Raw genomic sequence first — 11,537 nt, 5'->3', positions numbered from 1 at the left:
TCTTCTCAGCAATTATGCGGTCTAGTCTAGCCCTTTTTGATGTTGATGGCTGTTCTTCAATATCCATGGGTTGCCCCTCTTGAGGGCTAGTTTCCTTGGGCACACCAGCCTTCCGTTTTACAGCTGATGATACGTTGAAAATACTATGTTTTGATGTAGTTCCTTGGTTCCTGATTCCTTGAATTTTTGGTTGTTGATTTTCCTCCTGCTTTTTGGTCACCGTTGTTCGCGAACGATACAAAGCTTTCGCCAAACCGTTGGCCTGAGATTTCTTCTTCATCTCCGAGAAGGCATTTCGAGGTCCTTCACATCGATCATAATGAGTTATAAACTCATTCACACTAATAACTTTAGAGCACAAGTCACACGCAACTTTCGACTCCATTTTTATGTTTTTAGGTTTTTGTTTTTATTTTTTGTAAAAAGAAAAAGCGTAAAAATTGCTTTAACCGGCAAGGCAAGATTTATACTAAAAATTTGATTCTTAGCATAAACCTCAAAACCTATTGATCCTCGAAAACGGAAAACAGGTACTTGTGTTTGAATGTATTGGTATCATCAATACATGTACATGAGTTAACGCATGAAAACCACCCCAATTTTCCCCACATTTTTCCGGTTAATGAATCGGGAAAACCAATCAGAAGACTCGAAAGAAAAGATAACGCTTAGAGCCTAGAGCCTACAGTAGGGAGTAAATAGGCAATCGGCTGATTTCTTGCGTCATATCCGTGTATGCATGTATATGTTGGTGGGAATGTAAATCCACAATCCAATATACACTCACATATATATATAATCCTAAATAAAAAATACATATTGACCTTTCATCCGACCCTGACATAAATATGTCTCCTGCAAGAAAGTGATAAAAAGGGATCGCAGCAGGTCAATTGGTTCCTTTTTTTTTCTGGACCCTTCAGGGTGGATTTTCACTTTTCTACGAAAAGGTTTTCTTGTGATATACTTACTCCTTGTAAAATTCTGTATTATATTTTATATTATAAAATTAAATTTCTTTATATAAGTCCGAGTTAATTTTAAAATTAATTAAAAAAGAATTGGAGTAAAAAATCCTTTTAAATGATATGCAACACCATTATAAAATTTTGGATATTTTTTTTTTAAATAATTATTTGTTCTTCATCATTAATTTTAAATTAATTACAAAATAATTATAATAAAATACATTTTTAAATGAACTGCAGCACCATGAATATAATTTTTGTAAATAAGCATTTTATTTTTTGTTAATCAATTTTATTTATTTTTTCACGATCCTGAATCTTAGACAGGTATCTTAAGTGGACAGTTGAATTTGTAGGGAATTAGGCAAACGGCGTATAAGCGCCAGAAAAATTTTAGTAGTATGTAATTAGGCAAACGATGATCCTGGCAAGTTTCATTTTTACATGATCTTTTCTTTACATGCATATTTCCCTTAATGGGACCCAATGCAAGATATCAGAAAATATAGAAAACATAGACGGCGATGATCCTGACAAGTTTCATTCTTACATGATCTTTTCTTTACATTCATATTTCTCTTAATGGAAACCAATGCAAGATATCAGAAAATGTAGAAAACATAGACGGCGATGATCCTGGCAAGTATAATTTTTGACATGGTCGTTTGCTTTTATGCCAATAGAGGGCGTATAAAATATTACGGTAGATGGCGCTGCCCAATTTTACACAAACTTGACCCATAGATGGCGCCACTAAATTTACGCCGTACGCCGTTTGCCTAATTACATACTACTAAAATTTTTCTGGCGCTTATACGCCGTTTGCCTAATTCCCTACAAATTCAACTGTCCACTTAAGATACCTGTCTAAGATTCAGGATCGTGAAAAAATAAATAAAATTGATTAACAAAAAATAAAATGCTTATTTACAAAAATTATATTCATGGTGCTGCAGTTCATTTAAAAATGTATTTTATTATAATTATTTTGTAATTAATTTAAAATTAATGATGAAGAACAAATAATTATTTAAAAAAAAAATATCCAAAATTTTATTATGGTGTTGCATATCATTTAAAAGGATTTTTTACTCCAATTCTTTTTTAATTAATTTTAAAATTAACTCGGACTTATATAAAGAAATTTAATTTTATAATATAGAATATAATACAGAATTTTACAAGGAGTAAGTATATCACAAGAAAATCTTTTCGTAGAAAAGTGAAAATCCACCCTGAAGGGTCAAGAAAAAAAAAGGAACCAATTGACCTGCTGCGATCCCTTTTTATCACTTTCTTGCAGGAGACATATTTATGTCAGGGTCAGATGAAAGGTCAATATGTATTTTTTATTTAGGATTATATATATATGTGAGTGTATATTGGATTGTGGATTTACGTTCCCACCAACATATACATGCATACACGGATATGACGCAAGAAATCAGCCGATTGCCTATTTACTCCCTACTTATGATCACTTAAGCGGAGGTTTATGCACATATAATTGGTTTGCTCGTGTTACATTTATGCTGCATATGCAGTTTCGACGTGCGGCTAAGACACAGCAAGCGTTTGGAAATTCAGTCATTTATGACCCAGGCTTCAAATTACGTAAACAAACATAAACACTGCGACAAAGTGCTACAGTGTGTGCCCTTTAAGTACTCCTGGTACAGAGGATGGTCGATATATGTATTTCTATATATGTGCATATTACAGACGAGAGCAACGAGAGCAATGGGTGCTGGCTCCCTTGGTATAGTGGTTCAAGGCTTATTGTTTTCGAAACTTTTTGTAGTCCTCCGTGGTATCACTTTAAGTGAAACGAAGGATTCAATTGAACGAAATCCCCATTAGAGTCGTCCAACAGGGTAAAATACCGTCCAGACCAAAAATTAAAATGTTTGAAATTAACAAGATTTTTCACTGCAGGTTTCTTGTATATTGATGGTTCCTAGTTATCTAAAGGAAGGTTTTTAGAAAACTGACTTGGTGACTTTTACTGGCAAATCAAGTCTTTTGTGTTTTTGGATATGGGGTCGGAAGTATTCATTGCTCTATGAAAAAGGTTGTTGATTCGGCTGCTTTGTCTTGCATTGTGGGGTCTATATTTATGGCGAAGTCGGATATATATATTTTGTTTCTGGATTCAGCTGCTTCAACACCAAAATAACCGACCGGAAGAACAGTGTTTTTCAATATAACTCTTAAATGGACAAGAATCTGTTGGACCGTCGCTGTCTTTGGTAGCCACGGATATTTGTCAATTATTAGGTGATCAGTTTGAAGGCAAAGTTCTTCAAATTTATTATTTTAAAAAAACATTCAAAAACATTTATTGGCAGCTGACAAGATATTAGAATATTCCTCATGTTTGAAATAATGTGTATCGCGTGTATCGACGCCAGTTATTTCTGCAAAAGCTTCATATTTGCTGAATGCACGGCGTGCAACATTTATGCTTTCCAATCCTCCTTGTTTTGGTGGGTCCATTTTCGGGAACAGCATTTCCCCAAAAAAATTCGCTGAATATTTATTTATTTTTTTTTGCAAGACAATGCTTATATCGACTTGGGTGGATATTCGCCATTTCTTCACATCCATTTTTTACCCAGCATGAAATACGAATTCAAGAAGCCTAATCCAACAATTTTATGGACTTAAACCGTGTCTTAAGACACTTAAAATTGTTGTTAGCAAAAAAATCTTTAGGTGTCGCAGTGCAGATTGGCCAAGCTTTGTAAGATTTTGTATTTGTTAGGGCATTAAGCACCTTGCCATCAATTACAGTCAAAAACAAGCTAAATCTTATATTTATACATATCCTTTCATAAAGATTTACTTAAAAAGAATTTAATTTTTGATTTCTGTCTGCAGAGTCTGCATCTTGTGACTGACTGTTGGTGTAAGCCTGATTATATAATCAGCTTGCCCCGTGCTGCCATCAAAACTATAACTCAATATCAATTCGGAAGATAAAAAGTCAGACTGCTGGATGGTCAGTGCCGCCGCAATAGCTTTTTTTTGATATTCCACTATTCGACTTGTTGTGTGATTTAATAGGTCTTGCAAAGAAACTTTTGCTACGGTTTCCGTTACAATATTGGCTGGTATAATAAAAAAAAGGAATGCTTTTTCTTTTCACCTACATCATGGTAATTGGGATATATATTGGCTTTCCACCATTTTGCATCCTCTCAAATTGCGCAATATTCGTCAGTTGTGGAACCTTGATCCAAAATCAAAGCCAGTAGAAGATCGCAAAAGCTTAACCATGGGCTTGTTTATTATTTTGCGAATAGCGACAGCTTTCCAGTGTTTACATCAAGTAATATTAATAGGACAGCAAGATCAACTAGCACGCGTCTACGAGCATCTATGTTTGCCGCTTGAGTAAGTAGTCTTACGATATGTTTTTGTCCCGCGGAGAGGTCGGCTGCTTGCCTTCTTTCAGCTCTTTTATCTTTTTTATTGAATTTTTTTTTTGGACATCGAACTGGTTTTTTTATTTCCTCTTCTTTGGATTCTTCTCTAGTTAAATTAAGGCTCAAGTACTCCTCCATCCAATTCTGTTTTTAAACATATCTAATTTTCTAAAGCATTTTGTCAATTTCGCCATAAATTTGCAGAGAAAGTTTTGACCTTGTCGTTTAAATAAACACAATTTTTTTCCAGAACGCTGTCATTAATATTTTTAGTTATAAAAGTATATATGGCATGTTGTTTCTTGCAAAAGCTGTCATTCTTACCCCACACTTCTAGCAGTTCTGCATTTCTGATCAAGATGTTGCTTCCTTAAAATTAGAATTACGCAAAAAACCGCACAATGAGCTTACATATTCTAAATTTAGAGTTGACAAATCTACAACATGTATATGGACTTTGATACAATTTGAACCTTTTTTAAAACCCTTTGGAAAGTTCAACGAAACACTCAAAATATTAAGATCAACACAAAGTACTAACCTGAAGAATTAGTATTCATTTTAAATTTGATTATTTCATGATTTTTTGTTAGAGATTTGCCGATTTGAAACTGCACCGCAAAGTTCACCTTTAAGACAGCACGTGGTGTTCGCTTGCAACAGATGACTTTAAAAGCTTTTATTGTAACACTAAACCAGTGGGGGGCAAACTCTCATTTTCCATAGCACGCGTGCATAGGGTAGGAAATTCTTCCGCAGCGCTTCCGGCACACTGACAGTGTGAGCATTTTACAAGTTTTTTAGAAGCTCTTTCATTTGCTCTCATTTTGATTCATTTGACAGCCCAAACTAAAAATCAAAAATTTTTTCACTTAGAAAAATTTTCTCAGTAATTGGGTTGGAACAAGTTATCTCCATAGAAAATATACACAGGGAAGCGTAGTTTTTGTTTAAGAACTGTTGCTAGAAAAGCTTTCTTTAAAAGAAAGTACACTATTTTAGTGTATTCCAACTTTTGAATTAACCAAAAATGAAATAAAAAACTAGGTTTTTTCGCTTAGTGAATGCTCTGCCCTCATTTTTTTCTCTGTTACGCATACACTCAAATATTATAAATGTGTGCGTTTTGCCCCGACTGCACTAAACTGTTAAGTTTAACATTTTAGACATGTAAAACAGCAATTTGATCATTTTTTCATGTTAAGATTAAAAGATTCATGTCACATTGAAAAAACGGGAACTCGCGAAAATTGAATATTGGCCACGAAAACGGGGCAAATTCCACATAGTGCAGTGGTGTTTTAAGCTGGCCATTTCTGTCACAAAGAGAGAAAATGGTTGAACGAAACGGACGTGTTCGCGGTTGTGCTCCTGGTTATTACTAGGACCACAGAAACTAAAATTGAGCTTTATTCTCGAAACGGCATGGATGCGGTGAAGGCGAAATGAAAAGGCACCAGTTGGAGTGCGCTATCCGACCTAGATTCTAGTATTATCATCGTATGTAGAATAATATTTTTATACCCTTGCAGAGGGTATTATAATTTTCGTCAAAAGTGTGCAACGCAATGAAGGAGACATCTCCGACCCTATAAAGTATATATTTTCTTGATCAGGATCACCTCGTGAGTTGATATGAGCATGTCCGTCTATCCATCTGTCTGTCTGTCTGTTTCTACGCGAACTAGTCTCTAAGTTTTAATCGTCTTGAAACTTTGCACACACCATTCTTTCCTTTGCACGCAGTATATAAGTCGGAACGGCCCGGATCGGCCGACTATATCCTATAGCTGCCATATAAATGATTGATCAGAAAAGGTATAACTTTGGTGTTTTTAGAGTTAGAGAGTTCAAATTTGACACAAAAGCTAATTTTGGCAAAACATTATAAGGTTTATAGTATAAACCAATGTTTTAAGTAGAGGGCGCAGGCGCGTAAAACATTGTTTGACAGCTACCTTTTGTTCTCTGCTGATTTCATCTGACAAACCGGCATTGTGTTTTTTTGTCAAATTGTGAAAACATTTGAAAAAATAAGTTTCTTGTTTCCTAACATTTCAATTGGAAAACATCAAATCAGTCACGTATATTTTTAAACAATTTAAATAGCAGGCATGTGTCTTTAAGGTGGTAAGTTGAACTGTGTAAATTATGTAGATTGTGCCTTTGAGATTAAATTAACCACTCTGTCCATATCCCAAAATGCCTAGAGGAACACGTTCGAACATCGGCCGCCGCGCAAACATCCAAGCCAGCAACGAGTGTATTTACACAACTTAAGCGAAGAAAGACGAAATTTAATAAGAGAAAATAAGAGAAGATCATTGGCATCATACAATAGCTTGGCATTCCAATATGATCCCACTGCTAACTACTGTGATGATGAAAATATAGATATTGAACCAATGACGACTATATGCCTATATGGCAATGCGTTAAAGTTCAAAAGAGAAACGGCTGGATTGGGCTGGATTAAGATGTGACATAGCCTTGGCGTTAGCATCCTCTGGAATTGCGGCGACTCTTCTATATGGCGGTCGTACTGCACATTCAGCGCTTAAGTTGCCACTCAATTTAAACACAATAGATTCTTCAACATGCAATATTTCCTGATCCAGTGCAATGGGAAAATTATTGATGGAATGCAACCTCATTGTTTGGGAAGAGTGCACATAAGAAATCACTTGAAACACTTATAACAAATAACAACATCTTTGGCGGCTTGATGATATTGTTGGCAGGCAATTTCACGAAGACGTTGCCAGTAATTCCCCGTGGAACGCCTGCAGATGAATTGAACGCATGCCTGAAGGCATCACCTTTTTGGAGTAACGTGAAAACATTGTCTCTAACCACAAATATGGGAGTTGAACTTCAAAATGATCAAAGTGCTGCACAATTTTCAAAACGATTGTTAGCTGTTGGAAATGGAAAAGTCCCAGCTGATGCCGGCTGGATTAATTATTCTAACAACGACTTTTGCCGGTTTTTCGACTCTCAATTAGCTCTTATTTTTCCCAAACATTAGTGAGAAATATCAGAATTACGCTTGGTTAAGTCAACGAACCATTTTTGCCGCAAAGAATAATGATGTACACCCACTGAATTTCACCATTCAATCAAAGATTGCTGACGATTTGGTGACATAAAAATCAGTTGATTCGATAACAAATCCCGATTATGTAGTAAATTATCCAACGGAGTTTTTGAATCCACCGCGGCTTTGTAACGGTACTCGACTTTCGGTTAAAAGACTTATGCCGAATTTCATTGAGGCAACCATTTTCAACGGAAAGTACGCAGGTGAAAATGTATGTATTCCTCGAATACAATCGAACACGAATCGCCTTTCGCCTTGCGTTCGCAATGACAATTAACAAGTCACAAGGCCAATTGCTTAGTGTTTGCGGCATAAATTTAGAAAATCGTTGTTTTTCACATTGACAGTTACACGTTGCGTGCTCACGAGTTGGAAAACCATTCAGTTTGTTTGTGTCAGACCAAAAAACAAAACATGTGGTTTACCAAAAAGCACTTCAATAAAATGGAACAGTGAGTGAGCACACGAAAATCATTGGCGTCTGTCATCTTCCATCATCTTATATCGGAAACCCACGCATTTTCAAATATAAAACAACAAAAAAATGTTGTATCGAAATTTTAATAACAAAACGAAATGTTACATAAAACGAAGCCATCTAGTGGCAAACGGAGTTCGCCGGGTTCGCTAGTATACATATATATTTTCAAATGAAAAAGAAAAAAACAATTGAATATTAAAAATATTCAAACTTTTATTTATTTGAATTTTCATAAGTTTTTTTTTGCATGCTTTATTTAATCATTTATAATACAATAAATTTTTCAAAAATGAATATGAAAAGTATGTCCAAAAGACGCCATTTGCGTTGATCATCAATCTCTTCAACCTGAAAATGAGAAAGCCATATTAGCACATTTAATAATAAATAAAGGTTTTTTATATTTCAGTAAGAACCTTTTTATATTTCAGTAAGAGCCTATTTTTAGTATTTTTTAGGTAAGTGAGGCACTAAAGTACAGAAAATTTTTTCTAAAGTGACATTAAGATCAGTGCGTGCCAGAATATCGGACCAATCATATGTATCGATAAGGTTATTAAGTTTGTGAAAATCAGCTTTACGGAAGCAGCGAATCTTATTTGCCACGCATGGAGACATCTGATCGATATGAGGGATGGTTTCGATTGAGACCTCCAGCGTGGGGTGATATTGATCCTCTGAGGTTGAAAGGTGAAAAGCTCTGGAGAGAGCGGTACCATCAGGATCAGATACAAAACATAAGTCTAAAAGCCGACGTAACGAATTTCTAACATGGTTAATTTGACCTAGGGTCATGGGACACGCGGTGAAGTCATAATGCGTGATAAGTGATAAAGATGGTGAGTTATCGACGTTGGACCACTTTAATTCTGGGATATTAAAATTGCCTACAGCTACAAGCTGGTCTCAATCGGACATAAGATTAAAAACGGATTGAAAAGCGGACAAATGATGCCAGTTTATGGGCGGTTCAGCTGGGGGAGGTATATATGAACATGTAATGTATAAAGAATTCGCGGACAAAGTGATTCTAATGCAAATAAATTCTATGTCATCACACTATTGTGATTTCTGAATAGCCCCTTCGCTGAGGTCGATCCCGTCTAAAAGTGATGTACTTTCTTGAAAAAACTTCGGAGCTTAAGAACTCTGGCTCTAACCAAGTTTCTGCAAAGGCTATAATATATGATGCAAAAAAAACTCTATCAGAATATAGTTTGGGGAGTTTGCTACATAGCCCATTAGTATTCTGATATTCTGAAGTGTTAGTGACGATAATAGTTTTTTGGGTTAGTGGACGAAAAATAGGTGGAAGGTTGATCAGTGGTTCTAATGAGGGAAAATTTCACTCTGACTAATTTTTTTTGAAACTTTCTTTCAGTGAAACTTTTTTTCACTGAACTAGGCTCACCTGTCACCTGTAAGGGTTTTGGTGTAGCAGGTACGAGAACTGCAGCATCAGTCGGTGCCGGTGGTCCGGACTGTGGAGTCACCCCTTTCGGGTGACTCAGAGGGAGGTTTCATTTATTACGATCTGTGGTATCACTTGAAGGGATACCACGGAGGACATATCAGACAATTGCTCATTTTCCTTGAGAAATTCGGACGGCGAATAGATATGAAGAGCGGCCATAGATATGAGCGTCTGTGTTTTTGACGGCTGAGCAGCGGATTTTTTACGCTTAAGGGACTCAGTTAGCAGCTGAAGGCCGCTAAACTAAGTGTCAAGCACACAGAGCTGGTTATTCATTTTACGAAAACCAGTGATTAACTCATTAAATCCATTCATAGTCTGTCTTATGAACGACCTTATTTCGTCTTGGACAACACGCAAATTTTCACAATAATAATGTAATGGCATCTTACGGAAAATGGCATCCGAAACTGAGGCAGTGAACCCGGCACACTTGGCGTGTACGACGTTTTCACATAGCCAGCAATGGATGCTAGGCTGGGATGAGAAGATTGTCTTGTTACAAGACTTCATAGAACAGACCAGTTTAAATTCCATATTATTAATTTACAATAAAAAAAAATATATAAAAAGGTAATAAACACTATACCTTGAACCACTGTGTCAAATAGGAAGCCGAAGCGGGAGTTTTGGAGAGTGCAAAGGAAAAATTCAGATATAAAGATAAGAAAGAAGCAGAGCTGAGCTATGCTTGGAATTAAATTTAAAGAAATTATTAATTCGCCTCCAAATATACCGCAGCACACGCGAAGCGATACGATTTAAGTATAACAGAAATTTCTAAAAAAAATTTGATTATCAAGCAAGTTAATACCGGTTTACCAATATTTATCTTAAACGCAGTGCGCACAAAAAAAACACGACCCTTCGCTTAAGAGGAAGAGAGATAAGAAACCAATCTTAAAATTTCCGACGTTTTTCGATAGTGAAATACTGTAGTTTTTGAAAAAATAATGGATCTTCAAATTATTTAAACAACATTTATGCAACTTTTACAAAAGAATCTGGCCGTTTTACATTTTTATCGTGAAACTTACAAGAAATTGTATCATTTTTGACACACATTAATATTTTTTTTTTTTTTTTTTTTTTTTCGCGGTCTTTCAGAATTTGGAAATGGCTTGTGCATCAATAAGAGCATCAGCTAGCATTCCTGTATTCATCATAAAGCTTAGAGGCCCAGACGACCGAGGGGCGCTCAAGAAACGATTTGTTAGAGTATATTAAGTTATTTGTTAATTATTAAGCTAAGAGGAGTTAGTAAGGAAATTTAAAATTCTATATTTTAAATTAGAGGGACAGGAAAGAGATGTAATAGAGTAGAGACCATTGTAGTTCGAACATAATACCCTAAAAGGGTCATGCAGTGCATATGTCGAACTACAACGGCTAAGGAACAGAGGACTAAAGTTTCGAGTCCTTCTATTAGGAATGTTGAAATTTAAGCGTGTTAGTAAATGCTGGCTATCTACATCCCCGTTGATAAGGTTATGCAGAAAAACTACACCGAGCATTGTTCTTCGATTTGTTAAGCTAGGTAAGTTAATAAGTAAAAGTCTGCTACTGTAGGATGGAAGCTGAAGATTTGCATCCCAGTATAGACCTCTAAGTGCAAATATTAAAAAGTTCTTTTGTACGGATTCTATGCGGTCCTTATGTACTCCATATTGGGGACTCCAGACACATGAACCGTACTCTAGTATCGGACGGACCAAAGAAATGAATAAAGTTTTGGTTATATAGGGGTCATTAAATTCTTTTGACCACCTTTTAATAAAACCAAGGACTCCTGTAGCCTTATTAACCATTAAGGAAATATGGTCGGCAAATTTAAGTTTTATGTCTAATAGGATGCCGAGATCATTAACCTGGGTTAATTTTTCTAAGGCAATCCCATTAATGGAATACGTAGCTTGCAGAGGGCAAGAACGATAAAAAGACATATGCTTGCATTTTGATCCATTAAGTATTAGATCATTAGCCAAACACCATTTTTGAAAGTTATCAAGGTCAGACTGAAGACTGCATTGGGCAGAGATGGATTTATACTGAAGACAAAGCTTTACATCATCTGCATACATAAGAA

The 11,537-nt window shown here is 35.7% G+C and overlaps 1 protein-coding gene across 1 annotated transcript in view; it reads right to left on the bottom strand.

Moving 5' to 3' along the window:
- Nucleotides 1-8,170: 8,170 nt before the first annotated feature.
- TpnC4 (Troponin C TpnC4) overlaps nt 8,171-11,537 on the bottom strand; it is a 102,265-nt gene continuing 98,898 nt past the window's right edge. The window contains exon 5 of the mRNA XM_070278905.1: nt 8,171-8,325. Within this exon, the coding sequence (XP_070135006.1) occupies nt 8,321-8,325 (5 nt within the window). The 3' untranslated portion in view covers nt 8,171-8,320. The remainder of the gene's footprint in view (nt 8,326-11,537) is intronic.

Source organism: Drosophila bipectinata, chromosome 2R, assembly GCF_030179905.1.
Source record: "Drosophila bipectinata strain 14024-0381.07 chromosome 2R, DbipHiC1v2, whole genome shotgun sequence".
In the NCBI taxonomy this organism is placed as follows: domain Eukaryota; kingdom Metazoa; phylum Arthropoda; class Insecta; order Diptera; family Drosophilidae; genus Drosophila; species Drosophila bipectinata.
The sequence above is the reverse complement of the archived record's forward strand: the minus strand, read 5'-3'. Positions and strand labels throughout refer to the sequence as shown.